The sequence below is a fragment of the Vicugna pacos genome, chromosome 19 (genome assembly GCF_048564905.1).
Source record: "Vicugna pacos chromosome 19, VicPac4, whole genome shotgun sequence".
Taxonomy (NCBI): Eukaryota; Metazoa; Chordata; class Mammalia; order Artiodactyla; family Camelidae; genus Vicugna; species Vicugna pacos.
Window position 1 is genome coordinate 3,411,275 of NC_133005.1, and position 18,319 is coordinate 3,429,593.

Below are 18,319 nucleotides of genomic sequence, written 5' to 3' on the forward strand. Positions count from 1 at the left end.
CCACAGTAGCTGACTGATACAGTTACTGGGCTGAAACCCCTGCCCCTTCTCCCCTCAGGTTGAGAGTTTTTCTCTCTGAAGAGCTCTGTCCCTGCCTGGGGGCCTGGACACACTCACCATCCACACCATGATGTAGGAGAAGGCTGCGATCCACAACGTGGAGGAAGCGAACGTCACCATAAACCACTTCTCCCAGCGGGGCTTGTTGCAGTTGGGGACAGTGAAGTATAAGACGAAGCTCAGGGGCCAGGTGAACGCCCATTTCACTGTTTCCAGTTTGCCAGCTGGGGAAATAAAGGCAAAAAAAAAAAAAATCAGCGAGCTGCGTTTCTCTGCTCCTCAGATACTGACACCCCATCGCAAGGCCTGTGACATAAATCTGACCACATTGCTCTTTTGCTCAAAGACTCAAGTGGCTTTCCACCACCAACAGAAGAAAAAATTATCCACTGCCCACCTGCTCGTTAGGCCTCAAAATGACAGGATGAGTCACGTCTGAGTAACACAGGGCTCGGGGGAGAGTTTGGCAGATGGAGCCAGTGGAAAAGGATGAGGAAGAGTCTCAGGACACAGAAGGGGGTGTGGGGCATGTGTGGGGGTCAGGAGGAGATGAGGGAGGGGAGGTAAAGGCCACCAGCTGCCTCTGGTCCTTCTCCCCAGGGATGCAACAATGTGGTCCCAGACTACAAGGCGTCAGTGGTCACAGCGCCATCTAGTGGGGTTGCTCAACATCGCCTGTCAATTCGCTGAAATCGCGAAGGAAGGACGGTATGTACGCTCTCAAGGCTGTCAAAACGCTGCTGGAGTGTTTGCATTCCAAGCTGCTGCGGATTTGCAAAGTAATGATTGCTTCCTGGCTCTCTCACTAGCTGCTGCCACGACCAAGAGGAGGGATCTGTCAGTGATGACCCGAGCCTACATCTCGGCTGCCCGAGTGCTGGGGATCTGCGACAGCTGTGACGGCTTATTTGGGGACTGGATTACCGTGACTTCTTGTGGCCTCGGATTTAAAAAACACATTCGGTCTCCTTTAGTCGTTACCCTCCTGCTTAAGTGCCAACTCACCTCCGAAAAGAATTTTGTGCACATATACATACTTCCTTCTTCAATCAGTATCTCCACCTTCCAGAAAGTTCCCTGTGCCTCCTGCTGGTCTACATTCCACTGCCTACTACCACGGATTAGGTTTTCCTGTAAAACTTCCAATAAATGAAATCATAGGGCGTTTTGGGGATCTGCTGTCTTTTATTCAACACAATGTCTTTCTGAGTTTCATTCGTGTGTCAGTATCCGGTCCTAATTGCCCTGGACTGTTCCATCCTGAGAACACCCCGCGGGTTGTTTATCCAGTCTCCTGTGCGTGGGATTTGGGCTGCTGCCAGTTTTCAGGTATCACAGCTAGAGAGGCCGTGCGCTTTCTTGGGCAAGTCTTTCCGTGGCATGTTTTCATTTCTCTGGGGCCAAGACCCAGGAGGAGAATTGCTGAGTCATAAGGGAGGGTGTTATTTAACTTTATGAGAAACTGCTAAACAGACTTCTAAGATGATTGTGTCATTTTATATTTCCCCCAAGGTTAAAGAGGTATTTTTAAAATTACATTTTGAACAGTGATTAATACAGTGTTTAACAAAATTGATTTCATAATTTTACCCTGGCATCCAGCACTTACTTCATGTCTCTCTTACCAGTCTCCAGTTTCTTAGAACTGCAGAGTGAAGTTACAGAAGGTCACTTCTGGCCCCTGGTCTCCCTGGATGGTGGGGTGGCCCCTCGGGGGAGGGAGGGCTTTCTCATCAGACAGCACTGGGTCGGCTCCCTGCTCTGTCTGAGGCGAATGGCCCAGTTAATTAAATTCCCTAAGCCTCAGTTTCCCGGTCTGTAAAACGTGGACACAGAGACACTGAGCTTGCAGTTTCAGGCAGAATTCAATGAACGCTTAGGACAGGGGCTGGGACCATGTAAGTCTGCAAGTTGCTGGCGTCGAAATCCTCAGAATCTTCTTGACTCTTGCCAATCTTTCACCCCGACCCCGACCCTGGCAACCCGCCCAGGGCACTCGGTCTGTCTGCAGCTGCCTCTCCCCACCGCCCCGCCTGGGGCCAGGTCCTCCATCTGTGAGCTGGCAGGAGGGCTGGCTTCCTAAGGGGACTCCCTGCTCCCTCACCTGGCCCACCTCCAGCTGCTTGCCACGGAAAACAAACCGCTCTAGAACCTTCCCCTGGCTTCCACTGCCCTCGGAGCAAAGCCACCAAGGCAAATGACTGACTGATTGGACTCCCACTTACCATCACCCTCCTGACACATGCCCCTGCCTCCAAGCCCCTTCCTTTCTGCCCCAGAGACTTTGCTTTGGTGGTTCCCTTTATGTGGCTCTCGGGGCTGAGTCGTCCTGTCGCGCAGGGCACCTCCAGCCCAAGTGTCACCAGACCCCTCAGATCACCTGGTCTCAGCCAGGTCCCCACTCGCCCCACCCCATCCTTCGCCCTCCCATCACCTGCATTTATTTGCTTCTTAGCAAGTGTTTTCTATCTGAAATTATCATTATTTATTTCCTCACTTATTCTCAGTTACCCCCAAACCAGAATATAAACTCTACAACGACGTGTCTTCTCCAGCTTGCTCACTCTTCTGTTTTTGTTTTTTTTAATAGCTTGGCGAGCATCTCTTTTTTGGAGGGGGTGGTTATTAGGTTTACTTATTTCCTTTCTTAGTGAAGGTCCTGGGGCTTGAACCCAGGACCTCGTGCACGCTAAGCATGTGCCCTACCGCTTGAGCCAGACCCTCCCCCTCTCACCCCTGTTCTGGTGCCACGAACAGTGCAGGGCATACATCACGTCCTCAGAACATATTACATCAACAGTAATAACGTCGCTGTGAACAATCTAATCAGACCAAAGAAAATGATTTGTTTCTGAGAGCCTAACGGTATCCCACTCACAGGCGCATAGTAAAGCAGAGAAAACACCTTATGAAGAAAGGGGAAGTCTCTTCCTACAGGCTGCCCTGCATCTTGCCAGATTTAAGGTTTGGAGATGGCAAAGTGGACAATGAGGCATTGGCTGTGTCTGGCGGGATTACGAAGCAAGACTGCTTGGGAGTTTTTTGTGAGGAGCTTTCAAACGCTGCACAGCCCACAACACGGCCAGACCCTTGGCCCCCACGCGCCTCCTGGAATTCCGCGTGTTCCTGAACCCCGCACTGTGGTGACAAGTGATGCAGCCACCTGGGGCTCTCGGCATCCCCTCCCCGCCTTCCGGTCCTCCTGACGCCCTCGCAGGGAGAGGGGGAGACTTGGTTTGCTTTAAAATACACGTTAAATAAAGTCACAAAGAAACACACGGATGGGAAGAGAAATGACTTCGCCCTGGCTCTCTCTCATTCTTCAGAAAATAAAAAAGAGGAGAAAATAGAGTCAGAACCATGACTGCAAGAGCTTAGAAAACGATACTGAGGAGGGAAAGTTGCAAGCAGGGTCAGCGCCAGGGAGTTTAGAGTTTTTTCCTTTCAGCTGCTTTAAAAAGCCTGACTTCGACGCTGGGAGGGCATTCTACCTAGAAAGCAGTTTTCACCATCATTAAAAATGTTACAGGCGCTTTCTTTAAGTTATAGATCCATCGTAACAACCGCAAACAGTGGGCAAGTTCAATGAGCTTTATCTGGAAAGTGCCCGTGAGTGCAGAGTAACAAAGGTAGTAGCTCGCTGAACAAGCCAAGTGATGCAGACATGTGCTTCTGAAGAGATTTGGAGACATCAGATGAGAATCATCTAGATTTTAGCTAGTCTAAATTTCCATTTCTGAAAATAAAGGCGTAAAAATCGTTCCTTTCCTCTTTAAGTCAACAGTGCTTCTGGGCAGTTTTCCATTTTTTGCTCCATTGCCGCGTGGTCTAATAGAGCCCCCGCCCCACTGCGGGGAGGCAGGTGCATTCATCAATTTAACAAATATTCACTGGACGCCAATGCCGCCGCCCCTCTGTGCCGGCACTGCTCAGCGCTGAGGGTACAGCAGCGAACAAAGAAAACACAGCTCCCTGCGCCTGAAACCCATGTACCAGCGATCACGGGACCTCTCGAAAGTCAGCCTGAAAGTCCGGGATGGAAGCAAGCGTGTGAGCCGGGGTCTCTGAGCACAGAGCATCCCTTGGAGAGCCACTGCCCCTAAAAATCAAGGGACTTGTTCCTAAGTTGTATTCCTTTAAACAGTCATCTAAAATTTTGCATTAATTTTTTATTTTTATTGTGTTATAATGAACATGCAGTATGATATGAACACTGCAGGTGCACACGATGAGTCGATATTTTTATGCACTGTGAACAGATCACTGCGTTACCTTCCGTCAGCCAGCATACTAAGTTACAGTCCTTAGCAAGCTGGATGGAGAAAAAGTCATCGCTCAGCATTGCAGACGTAGGGCTAAGGATGTAAATTTGTTCTAATTATGTGGGCAATAAAAATGCACCTTGTGTTAAAATGGAAAATATAGAGAAAACAAAAAATAATTCCACCAGGGTAAACCTACTCATATTTTGGTGTATTTCCTTTCAGTGTTTGTTTCAGGGAAGTGCATTTACCTACATACACATGTTAGTGTTTCTCCTATCAGCAAGAAGGCTATCTTCTCACAAGGGATAAGAATTTACAGGGAACAATATTTAATAGCTTGTAATAATTTATAATGAAAAGAATATGAAAAATAATATATATAACTGAATCACTGCGCTATACACCAGAAACTAACATAACAATGTAAATTAACTCTGCTTCCATAAAACAGTAAGACTATGTGTACAATCTACATGCATGCAGACATGTGTGTATAGTACGCACAGGTGTGTAGAACAAAAAAATCTATGTAACCTCTACGTACGTTACATGCACATATAAACACGGGTATGCTAGTATCTGTGTATACATTATATAGTATACAATATATTAAATACACAGAAACTTTGTATATAAATGTACAATCTGTTAACATGTATAAATAGTTGCCTATTAATATACAATACATTGCATGTGTGCAGCATGTAGAAAACATGTTGTATGCATATGTTATGCACCTGCACACGGCATGCATGTATGCACACACACCTATGCTCACGTGCACACGCGTGTCCTACATATTCCTACAGTTCCATAAACCCACGTGATTACTACTTGTTCGTTATACACAGCAGAGTCACGCCCTGATGGCAGGAACAGGGTGCCCAGGACGTCGCAGGATACCATGGGAGGGAGGGGGACGTAGCCTCACCCCGTAGAGGGCCCTTTATCAGACCAGGAGCTTGGCGTGAGAGAACCCTCGAGTGCCCTCTGCTGGCCTGAGGCCCCTCCGGCCTGCTCACTGGGGCTGCGAGGAGGTCAGCCCCCGGGGGAGGGCCAGTCTGGACGCCGGGCCACCAGCCTCAGGGGGCGGTTTCTGAGTCTGGGAGTGGGGTTTCTCAGCAGCTGGTGGAGGAGAACAGGGGGCCGTCACTGGACAAGCCCATTCTCCATTCCAGAGGCGGAACCTGGCCCTGAACTAGTGTCACAGAGGAGCCGTGAGGCTGGCTGTAGGGACTCCGGGCCTCTGGTCCTGCCACCCCGCTGTGGCCCACAGACCTGCAGCATCCGCGGTGGAATGCAGCTGAGAGCCCCTGGGGGCGGCAGGACCACACAGAGCATCCTTCCTCCTTGCGGGCCTGTGCTTCTAAAGGACGCAGGATGCCTGAGGGGGGTTCCCGAGCCCACACCTGTAGGCAGCCTCGTCTCCTAACACAAGGGAGGGCATGGCGGTGGGGCTAGAAGCCCTGGGTCCTCCGCACCCGCATCCTAATCACAGAGGCGGGCCGGGAGGAGTTCCAGGTGCCCTGAAACCTCACAGCTAGGTCTGGCATTGATCTGACCAGGTGAGAAATAGGGAACACGGGGCCCGAGGGGCCCTTCCGTCCTGAGCGACGGTCTGTCTGCTCACACACGTGTCCTTGTCCACCTGGAGGGGTGCGTGTGGGGCCTCCTGGGCTCCGACGGCCAAGGCAGCACATGGCCACTTACGGCCTCTTCAGTTGGCCCCGCTGTCTCCCTCATCAGGGAAGGGCTTTAGCCAAGTGAGCATTCCTGGAGCTTGGTTATGGACTGAGAACAAGGGCTGGGGGAGACAGGATTCCAGACGCAGCCCCGAGATTCTGCCCCCCGACTCTCAGAGCCCGTGGGGAGGATGAACCACCTGTCCCGTGACTCTGCCACACTGTGGGGCCAAACTGACCTGCAGGCCAGGAGGTCACGATCCGTCACCGGAGCCCTCAGAGGCAGAAGGGGAAACCAGAGGGGAGAGCGATGAGGAGTGTGAGGAGGACCAGACGCGACACACGGGACTGGTTTGAAGAGCGAGGGGCCACGCGACATGGAAGGTGGGGGTCCCCGGGGGCAGGGAGCAGCCCCCAGTGACAGCCACAGCCGTACACCCACCAGGAACCGCCTCCTGCCAGGAACCTGCATGTGCGGGGCCCCCGGCAAGGGCCACAGCCCGGCTGCCACCTCCATCACGGCCCCTCCAGCCTCGGGGCAGCCAGCCAGGCCGTGCCTGACTTCTGACTGCCAGAATCCACAGCCACCCAGCGGGTGGGTAAGCCACGCAGCTTGCGCTGATTTAGGAAGGAACAGAAAAGGCACATGAGGGCTTACGAGGGAGGCGCGGAGGGTTTGGTCATTTAAACTCCAACATATTTCTGTCCTGGCAGACAGGAAGGTTGCCAGGAAATATCGACAAAGGTGGCAAAACGGGTAAAGAGGCAGGGGACTCTTTTCTATCAAGATAACCTGCTAACAGCAGACCTAGAGATGCTCATACTAAGTGAAGCAGGCCAGACACGGAGAAACATCATATGACGTCACTTATCTGTGGAATCTTAAAAATCGATACAGATGAACTTCTTTACAAAACAGAAACAGACTCACAGACACAGAAAAGAATCTTACATTACAAAGGGGAAGGGTGGGAGGGATAAATTCAGACTTTGGAATTAACAGATACGCACACTGTCTATAAAATAGATAAACCACAGGGTCCTACTGTAGAGCACAGGGAGCTACGTCCAGTGTCTTGTCACAGCCTAGAATGGAAAGGAATCTGAAAAGGAATATATATATATCTAACTCACTATGCCGTACACCAGAAACTTATACATTATAAATCAACTATACTTCAATTTAAAAAAAACCTACTGACAGTAATTTACCTTTGGTGGGCGGTTCTGGCTCTGGGGCACAGGGACCTGGGTGGTTACTTTCTAGTTAGTTTTGGGAAGGACTTAACCAGGTGGAGATCTCAGCAGCCCCGTGGGGGCCTGGGAGCAGTTCTGGCTGGAGCTTTATTTGCTGTCCCTGGACACAGAGAAGGACCCTGCATCTGAAAGCAACACGAACTCTGACACTCTGCGCCCACGTCCCACCATTAAGTGGCCTTTCGAGTGGGTCCAGCCTATCCAATCCCTCCTCAGAATTTACTGTCCTCCCATAAACTCAAACATCTCAGAGAAGACACACAGGCTAATTAAGCTTCACATGCTTGACAGTGAAAATGAACCAGACCAGCGCACTCTTTCTCGAAACAGCCGGAAACTTCTGGAAGGTCCTGCACATAGGCAGAATTCTTTGGGCTTGGTCCACCCATTCCACTAATGGATGGGGCGGGGGTACAAGGTCACTGGAACGGCCAAGGCTTCGTTGGAGGCAGCAGTCAGGGGAGTCCTGAAAGCTGGCGGGGGTCCTGAAAGCTTTACAAGCCCTGCCCGTCCCTGTCAAGGTACCAGGAGATTCCCGGGCCGGCCCTGCTGTGAGATTTGGATACTTTCTGCCCAGGTGTGCATCTCCCGTGGGGGAAGCAGCAGGCTATGGGACAGGAGGGACCCGAATGGGGACGAAAGAAGAACAAAAGCCAACGGGGAGGATGCAGTGTCCCCAGGGCTGGCCTTGTCAGGACAGCGCCCCCACTGACGCGCGGGATGGTGACGGTGGGAGAAGCCCCTCCTCCCCCGAGCACCAAGCTGCCCTGCCCACAGGTCGTGTGCCTTCCTCCTCGGCACCACAGGCCCTGAGGAACAGCTGAGAGACAGCCTTCCTCCTCCACGTGCCCACCTTTCAACCAGTGACCGCCAGCAGCCATCCTGGTCACCTCTGGACACTCCACAACTGAGTCTTCTTACCCACTGTCAAATTAATACAATATTTCTGTGTTCATACAGAAATATTTCCCTGAACTCAATGCCAGAGGGACCACCAGAGTCCAGGGCGTCTGCTCAGGGGCCTGAGAGCGGCTCCGGGCCCCAGCCCCGCCGCAGGACCACTCACAGGGGGGGTCGAACGGCGTGTAGGGTCCCTCCTCGCCCTCCTCGTCCTCCTCGTCCTCCTCGTCCTGGTCGTTCTCGTTGTCCTCGTTCTCATTCTCCGCCTCGTCGCCAGCCTCAGCGACGGCGTCGTCCCTCCGGGCCCGGCTGCCGCCTCTGTCCGGGGCGCTGCCTGGCCCCGTCCCGTTCTCCACCGTGTGCTTGATGGGGATTCTGATGGCCACCTCGGACTCCCCGTTGGCATAAGCCCTGCTGTTGATCAGTCTCTGCCTCTGGAAAGAGAGAGGCACGTGCTAACGCGGCCAGAGGGGTTGCAAATCCTCACCCACATCACCAGCTACTGGAACCTTTCTCGGTCAGCGGACAAGGGAGGTGCTCCCAGAAGACTCTGCAGACAAGTTTTAAGGGATTCCTCAAAGTAAGGACCAACTCAGACGCCCTGCTTCTGGGAGGAGGGGATTATCTTTTATGGCCCCTGGGAACGCGCAGGTCCCTTCAGAGGAAGCTCTGCGCGTCTCAGACGCGCACGTGCTCTCTCCCGAGGGTCTTGATCGCATAACGTGGTGTTAACGCTCTGCCCCAGGTTGTGGGGACTCCTTGGTCCACATGTGGGAAAGCCACACAGACGTGTTTGGATTAGTCTATCAATAAGGCTGCCACTCTGGAGAAAGGAATATCCAGGAAAATTCAGGTCGCAGACTCCGAATTACTGTAAACCAGCGTAACCTTGATTTAGCAACTACTTCTGTGCAAGTTCACATCAGAGGACTTTATCCAAAGAAAGATGAAAGGAAGAGATCGGTGGAAGGGACACACAAGTTTTCCTATCTGCCTGGGAGCTGGACTGCAAACACGTGGAGGGGAGAGCAAGGGCCAGGAGGCACGGGTGGGCCAGGGAGCAAAGACGTCAGGAAACGGCTTCGGGATACTGACGTGTGAAACGTGGAGGGACGCTCTCCTCCTTTCAGACCTAGAAACTTTCTCCCCTTCCCGGTGCCCACCCCCGCCCAGCGGCAATGTGCTTGCCCAGATACCTCATTGATCAACATGCGGCTGGCCATGGAGAGTCGGGTCTTGGGGGGGAAGTGGCTGGTGATCATGATTCGAAGACCGGCCTCAGAGAAAGACAGCTGGTGTGGGTAGGCTGACAGCAGCTCGTCCACCATGATCACTGACGCTTTGCGGTGGAAATTGGCTGGGAAAATTAAAACCATAAAATAAAAGTAACTCTGCGGTTAGGAGCAGGGAAGAGACACTCATTCCTCTTCCCTCCCTTTCTCTTTTCTCACGCCTTCCTGCTTTTCTCCTGTCTTCACTCTCTCCCTCCCTCCCTTCTTTCTTTCCATCCATCTATCCAACCAAACATCCATCCATCATCTATATATCTATCCAACCTCCTATCCACCAATCCATCCATCATCCATCCGTCCATCCATCTATCCATCCATGGAAGGTTGTAGTGATCAAAATTTGGAGAAGAGTAAAAATCTGCTTTCCACGGGGCTCATCAATACCTCTTTTGAAATGACTCGAAACAATCTGTGTAGTTTGCTGACATGGTCACAATGAGTAATAACATAATAGAATCCTTTGTCCTTAAAGGATTCTTTTCTCGTCACTCAGATCTGGGGCACAGGAAACATCCCAGTGGTCTTTAGTAACCGTTTATACCCTTACATGTCAACAGTGTACACAGTGAGCTGTTAAAAGCCACAGGACTGATGTTAGTCCTAGTGGAGGACATGGTGGGAAAATGTCCATGCTGTCGTGGCCACGCCCATGTGCAGGGCTGACCGCGGGCTTAGGGGCCGGGTGACCTGGCCACCTCACAGAGGCTCAAGTCCAGGAGGGGCTTAGGGTAAATCTTCTGTAATGATTTGCTGGCAGGCCTGAAAAAAAAAGTGCCACCACAGCCCAAGCCCCTCTCTGTGGATGTTTTAATACGAGCGCACGGCTCACAGGTACCTGGCCGCAGCCTCACTCCTGTTGTCCAAGCCACTAGACCACGAAATGATCTCTGGAAACACTGACTAACAGCAGGTGGCTCTCCCTAGTCCTGAGAGTGGCCCGTTTATGGTTATAAACTACCCTGAAGAGAAGAAACTAAATGAGATCCTGCTGTGGGACGGCACTGAATACCTGTAAGTCTTCTGTCAAACATGCATATAATTAATGAGAAAAGTATATCAAATAACTGATTTTCAAACTCTAATAGTTACCCACGATTACCCAGATTTTGAACTCAGATATATATTTGAAAATAACCTATAGATCTTCTAACTTCTTTTTTGTTTTTCCTGCAAGGCAAACAAAATGGGACCGAGGAGAGAGAAACCCACATATTTCAAGGGGAAAGTTTAAAAAAATTAAATGAAAAACACCTTCTAGGCAAAAGTAAATGATAATTCTTCTCTAAGAAAGAATATTATGTATTACAGAGTGCTGTGTTACTTCTCTTTGTGTATCAGAGATGTTCAGTAAGCATCGATGGGATATAAAAATCCCATTAAAAGAAAACCCAGGTACTTTTCTGTGTCATTTTGCAGTTTGGAGACCGAGGTCACGTGGCCTGAGAGTGAATCTGGGTGTCATAGTACACTAATAACAACGATCATGAATGGAGTATTTTACGTACTGTATCTCCTTTACTTGTTACAAAAATCATCCTCATTTTGAAGAAGAGAACATTGAGGCTCAGAGAGGTTAAGTCACTTGCTTCATGGTCACACAGCCGGAATGAGACATAATCAATACCTTACAACCCGCAGTCTTCTCCTCTTTACCGTCCAGTCCCAGTCTCCCTGTATCACCCCCCGCACATTTGGCCCAAGAACTTCCTGGGACTTTCAGAGTGCTCATCACCGGGCAATGCGGCCAGTGGGAGGGAGGACAGAAGCCCCTCTCCCTGGCCTCCCCTGGGGCGGGTGTGCACCAGCAGCACCCCTGTGCAGCCCTGACAGGGTCCGGGACGCCCCGGGTGTCCCCCGGGATGTGCCCGGCTCACCTCTCTTCAGTAGCACCACAGTCGCGTCACAGTTGCTGCTGTCGTCCACCTCGGCGTTGCTGGCCAAGCCGTTGACCATGTTTCCAGCACCTTTCGTCCTCCTCTCGAAGCACTGATGCATGCAGGCGTTGTATCTGCATGGCCACGGGTGGAAAGAGCCCATCAGCACCTGCCGATCCTCCAGCCCGGCTCCCGGCTCCCCGCTCCCCGCGGCTCTCCCAGCTGGACGCGTGGCGGGGACCCCGTGCCTCAAGTGACAGTGATTATTATTTTGTCATCGCATTTCCCTTAGAAAATACAACCTGCCCCACCTCCCGGCTTCAGGACGGCAGTGAGTGAACAGAAAGCCAGCGCCGCACGGGTGAACACGGGCGCCCTGCAGCGTCTGCAGCGCCGCTGCGGGGCCCGGGACGGCGCTCCCTTCTCGGGGTCTGCGCGTGGAAGGGCTCGGATGCGACTCAGTGGGGTGGACGGGGTCCCCCCGCTCCGGGCCGCGTCCCCAGGGGCCTGCTGACCGGGGAGGTAGGGGTCGTGTCCTGGCTGCTGCCCAGTGCTGCGCGTCACCATCCACGTGCACCGGAGGCTGGCCGGCGACGCCCCTGACTTTGGTTTCCTGAGGTCCCAGATTAGGGTCCTGGGACTGTCACTGTTGTCCCATAATTCCAGGTCTGAGGGGCTCTTGGTTCCGTGAGAAAATTCTGGGCTATGATGCTCCAGACAGAGTGAAAACACAAACGCTGTGCAGCGCTCCCCACGTGGGCGCTGCAAGGGAGAACCTTGGACAAGTTCCGAGGATGCTTCTGGCAGGTGAGTGTCCTGGTCCTTTATCGTTGGTGTGAGAAGATTCTAGGAGAGGAATCCTAGAAGACTCACGGGCAAAGAGCCACTGGGCAGTTCCCAGGGCACTGCAGGCCACGGCTGCTTCCCCTACCCCGAGACTGGAAGGCCTTGATGGCTTCCTGGCCATGGGACAAGCCATTGACATGGCCCACCAGCTTGGTCTCTGGCCTCCCAGAGACCGGCAGCCAGGCATGGGGGCTCTAAATCCAGCTGGCAGGCCCCTCAACGTGTTTTCCCCTCCTCCTCCTCATCCCTTGTCCTGCTATGGACGTGAGGCCCCGTGGAGTCCCTCCCCACTGCATCCTGCGGCCTGTTCTTCACCGAGCGCAGCTCTGGGTGGGTGGACCTGTGGGGGCTGGACCACCATCGTGGTACAGGTGGAGGGTCCTCTGTGGCTGGGCCCTCCCTGTACATCCTGGGAGCCCATGGTTCTTCCTACAGGCCTGAGGGAGAAGAGGAAGCTAGTCTAAAGGGATGGAGGCAGCTGAGAAAAAGGGAAGCGTGCAGGCCAGTCCTGGGGTTTACAGTCTCGGGTTCACAGGAGGCAGGGACTGGAATTAGAACATCTCTATTCTGCAACCTGGTGACACAGTGGAGCCAGACACGGGAGAGACAGAGAGACGGGGCATCCACGTGCCCGCTGCCGGGGGGCCACACCATCACTTAGGACACAGTGTAATCTGAAGCGGGTCAGTGTCTGCCAGAGGCCAGAGGAACCGGCCACGTTACCCCCCGGATGTAACTGACAACCTCCAAACCGTGGGGAATTCTGCGGAGCAACCAGTCGGATTTCATCAAAAACTAAATTGCGAGGAAAAACACAATGGGGCTGGGTGGGGGTGTTATAAATTTGAAGAGAACCAAAATGGAGCAACCAATTGTAACGAGTGGAATTTATTTGGATTCTGGTTTTTGAAATATTTATGACATTTATGAGATGAAAACTGTAAAAATGGTATTTATGAGCCATTGAAAATCTGAACACTGATGGGAAACTTAATCATATTAAAGAATCAGTGTTAATTTTAGGTATGGTAATAATCTTGTGTGCAGGCTTAAATGAGTCCTTTTAGAGACTTGCACTGAACTGGCGTGATGTCTGGGCCTTCAGATCACGTGGAGGGAGGGCAAAGGCTAGGGGGCTGGGCGAGTGGATGAAGGAACCGGGCTGGCGGCTATCGGGGCTCGTGCTGAGCACGCGGGGTGCGTCACGCTATCCTGCTGACTGTTGCCACGGCCAGTGTTCGTAATGAAAAGGCCTCCCCACCTTCTAGATTCAGCGCGAACACCTTGCCCTCCCGATGGGGCTCTCGGGGAGGTGATTCTGTCATCTTGACTCAGAATCCATTTTCCCCAAAGAAATACTGACTTGCCTGAGAGCTTGCTTTTGAAGTTAACAACTGTGTGTTGTACGTTTATTTGGACGTGGATAACGGGATGGTAATACTACGTATCGTGAGCATGCGCGCTTGCTCGGCACCAGGCGCTGGTTAATTACTTAACACCTCCACCACGTCCCATCCTTACAGACACCCTTTCAGGTGGGAAGCATCATTCATTCCGCTTTTGGGAGAGGAAACTGAGATTTGAAATGGCTGAGTCACCTGGCTAAGGACCCGCCGGGGACCCCCGGCCAGTATGTGGCCAGGGCACCTGTGGCCAGGGCTGAACGTGAAACACCTGATCTCCACCGCCAGCCCACACTGCCTCCCCTGGGGCCCAAACCCCAGGGAAGTGACGCAGAGGGATGGAAATCAATCCTTGCCGAGGCCGGGTATCCTCACGCTCCCTCAAGGCTTCCACCTGTCAGGCCAAACTGAAGTTGCTTTTTGACCTTCAGACAATGTTTAAAGTCATTTTAAAAAAGCCACCTACCCAGGAGGCAGCTGACGGTTCTAATATATGCTGTTTTCAATGGCTGCTGCTCTGTTGTGTACTTTTAATTGAGCGTTTTCAATTTTGTGCTTGTCCCCCGAAGCTATTTTATGGTGAAGCATGCAATTTTATAAATCAGATTTTATAAAACCCAATGATTAAAGCCTCTGATTACGGAGGGGGATGGCTAAAGAGCAGAGATTTCCATTTAGAACTTAGAATCCGAATTTATGCAGAAAAAATCCCGCGAACGCGGTAGCTGCCTTCCCTCGTTTTATTTGCACCCTGCTGGTTTTAACAGCTGCAAGGTTGGTTGAGCTGGGGCAGCAGCACACCTCACCAGCTTCCACGCTGGGCACGGTTTGGGGGCAGAGAATTGTTCACCGTGTTCTCTTAATGCCCACGTGCCCCGCCAGCAACTCTCAGACTTCACGATGGCCTGGTAGGGGGGCGTGGTGGTCACAGGATACAAACTAGCAAAAATCCCTCAGTCTTCCTTCTTTTTAGGTGAAACAAAAGTTGAAACCTCCGTATTCTGCAAAACCCCTAGTGAATTCACTATGAGACATTCTTTCATCTAAATTCAGATTTTTTTTTTAAATGGAGGTACTAGGGGTTGAACCCAGGACCTCACGCATGCTAAACATGTGCTCTACCACTGAGCTACACCCTCACCCTCTGAATTCAGATTTAAAACCCAAGCTCCGTGTTGGGCTTGTAGCAGACACTCGGTCAGTCCTTCTGGGGTAGTTGATGAACCACCTTTTCACAAAGGAAGATGCGAGCTCATGACTCTCTGGGGTCTCAAGGCACCAAAATGTTTTTTTAAAAACAAGATGAAATAAATAAAAAATGCTGAAAGAAGAAGACATACGTGTATCGCTGCAGCTTCCTGACGGTGGCCTGAGTTCCTGGTAGTTTTGCTCTTTGAGGGAAAAAGGAGCAAGACGGCTGCTCCCACCTTTACAGGCTTTTCCTTGGAGTCTAGAGAGGGTGGAGAGCCTTTGGGCCAACTCCGGTTTTCATGGGAGCTGATGGAAGGTGATTCGTGGTCGCTGTCAGTTACCTCACCAGGACATGTTTGGGAAAGGTTCTGTTCTAGAAATGCCCCCTTCCAGGACCAAGACCCAGACACTGGGTCCACACTGACCCCGGGACACATGGAAACTGGGCGCCATGTTGAGTGGAAGGGCGGCAGGTGGCCCACAGCCCGCCCCGGACATCGGCCAGGCCAGTTCCTCCCTTCACCGTCCCTGTGACATCTGCCAAGGGCCACGCTGATTTCTCTCAACAGGGCTCTCGGCCACTAGTGGCCGGAATTAGTTTTTGTCAGGCCTCAACAGCAAGGAAAACGTGACATGTCCGTTGCAGAGGGCTACTCGCTCTGCACAAACTGGTTCTACTTTCCTGCCCGCCGGGGAGGGCAGTCACGCCTGCAGTCACACACGCTAGGGGAGAGTATGGGCTAATTTAGAGCAAAAGAGCCCGCTCCCGGGGGGCAGGCAGCTGCAGCACAGAGTATCTCTGCGCTATTTATCAGCTCCTCATCCTGATGGTATTTGGCACAAAGAGGAACCAGAAGGTGCACCCCAGGGTGCTCACGTTCTACCTCGGAGAGCAGGAAGCGTGAGCAACAGCGTTCCTGACATAAACAGGAAGCTGCCCAGACTCCAAGGGGAGAAGGACCCACAATAAGGTGGTTTAAAATCCACCCACAAACCTTTGCCATGTCTCTCTTTGAAAGGTGGAGTAGACCCCTTATCTGTGGACTGGACTTAGGGATGCGCTTCTATTAAATCGAATACGGTGGAAGAGACAGTGTGTGCCTTGCGAGACCAGGTCACAAGAGGTGCGGCAGGGTCCTCCTTGCTCCCTGTCGAACCACCTGTTCTGCTGGAAGCCAGCTCCCCATGTGGGGGGCACTGGAGCAGCCCTAAGGAGAGCCCCACACAGTAAGGAACTGGGGCCTCCAGCCGACGGCCAGCACCAGCTTGCCCGAGGTGTGAATGGGCCATCTTGGAGCCCCAAACGGATGACGGCCGCCCTGGCCAACCTCTCACCTGCAATCTCAGGAGAGACTCTGGGCTGGAACCTTCTAGTTAAGCTGCTCTTGCGTGCCTAACTCTCAGAAACCATATGAGATAACACATGTCTGCAGTTTTAAGTCACTAAATTTGGGGGTCATTTGTTAGGTGGCAGTAGGTGACTGATACAATATGAATACTGGATGTCCACATATATTCAATCCATGGTTTTAGTTCTCTCTCATTCAGCTCTGGTCCCACCTTCCCTCCACCTATACAGAAGCACAGCACATTGAGTTGTACCTCCTTTCTTGTTATGAAAGAGAGTGAAGGCACAGACAAAAGCTAGGTTGCCCAGTCCTGAAGAGGGGCAAGGGTTTGAGAGATTTCTCAGACGAAACCCTGAAGCTCTGGTTCTGTCACACACGTGGGTGGCAGGGTCTGCGCTTCTGCTGCCAGTGGAAGCTGCAGTGGTTCTTAGAAGGGTGCCGAGGGGGCCAGGAAGCCTGAGACGGCCGCGCCTCCCAGACCAGCCGGGCCCCCGCCCTCTCCCCATCCCTCCCTCTGCACCGCCACACGGTGTGGAGCGAGGACAGAGTGTGGGGAAAGGAACCACCAAGGCCTTTTACTTACTTCATAATGACGATGTAGACGAGGTACATGAGCACGAGGACCAGGGACTCCCACCTGCGGACCAGCCAAGACGGTCAGTTGACGGAAGCCGCCCCCGGCAGACGCGCAGCGCCCAGGCCGGCCTCGAACACGCCGCGCGGGAGCTGAGCCCGGCGACGCGGAGGCGGGCGAGCCCACGGGTCGCAGGCGCGTCCTGCTCTGCGGACGTTTCCTACGCTGCACCCGGCTTTCAGGGACCGCTCTCTCCCTCCTCCGCTTTTAAAAGGAAAATGCTCCCTCTTCTCTGTTACTCACTCACCCCAAAGAGTTTGTGGAACACAGTGAGCCTTCTACAATACTGTTGAATGTAAGTCTGCATTTAAAAATCTGCCCACAGCTCGATCATTCACTAAAATGACGCAGATACAAGGACAAACCAGAGGAACTGACTGGGGCAACCGATTGTTGGACACCTGGGAGCAAGGCACACACGAGGGAGGGGGGAGGGAGGGGGAGGGAGGGGGAGGCCCCTTGGCCAGGGGACAAGAAGGATGAAAATGAACGAGTGGGGAAATGGGCAAGAGAAAGAAAGAAAAAAACCCCAAAATCTTCCAGAATGTACCTTGAACTTCTGATACTTTGACTACTTCCCCTATTCCCCCATTTTAGTAACGTCCAGCTAAAACGCAAGAGAACTTGACGTCTAGGTGTCTCTTCAGCTGCAGAACTTAACTGGCTCACTGAGGGAGTCACTTTGGCTTCAAGAACACAGGTTCCTGGAGGACGGACTATGAAGAAATTCTAGGTTACGGCTTTCTTTTCTTTTTGCTTTTTGAGTTCTGTGTCTAGAAGTCAATCCTAGGGAAATATGTGGTCAAACATGAAAAGGATGCACACACAGGGTATTTTTTTTTTTTGGTCGCAGAGTTTTATAAAAATGAGGTGTTGGAAAGAAGCAAGATGGTCATCAGTTGAGCATTTGGGTGCGTGAGTCACGGTGAGTGCGTCCGTGCGGTGGGTGGGAATGATTATGCAAACATGCATCTGTTAGAGAAGGTGCTGGCGATGCCACGGAAGGAAGTCGGGGGTCCAGCCCCCTCCAGCTTCTGCCACATTTCTCCATGTCTCTCAGCGAACCTTCTCAAAGGGGTGTGAGCACTCCAGTCAGTACCTCCGTTCACTTGGCAAATCTCTCCGTTAACTTCCACACCCATGGATCCCCTGAAACGCTTGTCCAGGGCACCAGCGACCTCCATGTGCACAGCCCCAGGGACGGTTCTCTGTCATCCTGTTCAATGTCTCCGCAGCATCTGAAGCTGACCCCCCGTCCTCCCTGAGAAAACACTCTCCTCTCCTGACTCCGAGGGGCCACCCTCCTGGTTCTCCTCCTGTCCCCTAACGTCTGCTTTCTCCCCTTTGTGTCCTCTGTTTCTTCAGTCCCACTGCTAAATACGAGACCCCCTTCTCTTGTCCCCTGCATGTTCTCCCCAGGTGATGTCACCTTGTCCTATTGCTGTAAAACCAGCCGATACGTCCACCCCACACCCCTCTCCGGCTCTAGGTCATGTATCCATCCACCTGTCAACACGGCCCGTCCATGCGGCATCTAAATGTGCGTCAGAAGAGAATTCTTAGTCC

General features: G+C 52.3%; 1 protein-coding gene across 2 annotated transcripts in view; it reads right to left on the reverse strand.

Annotated features, from left to right (window-relative positions):
- SLC24A3 (solute carrier family 24 member 3) overlaps window positions 1–18,319 on the reverse strand; it is a 429,317-nt gene that overhangs the window by 25,049 nt on the left and 385,949 nt on the right. For both annotated transcript variants that reach the window (XM_072943709.1, XM_072943710.1), the window contains 5 exons: window positions 16,703–16,756; window positions 11,331–11,464; window positions 9,361–9,521; window positions 8,331–8,598; window positions 118–284 (listed from right to left, as the gene is read on the reverse strand). In XM_072943709.1, coding sequence (XP_072799810.1) covers window positions 118–284; window positions 8,331–8,598; window positions 9,361–9,521; window positions 11,331–11,464; window positions 16,703–16,756 — 784 coding nt within the window. The remainder of the gene's footprint in view (window positions 1–117; window positions 285–8,330; window positions 8,599–9,360; window positions 9,522–11,330; window positions 11,465–16,702; window positions 16,757–18,319) is intronic.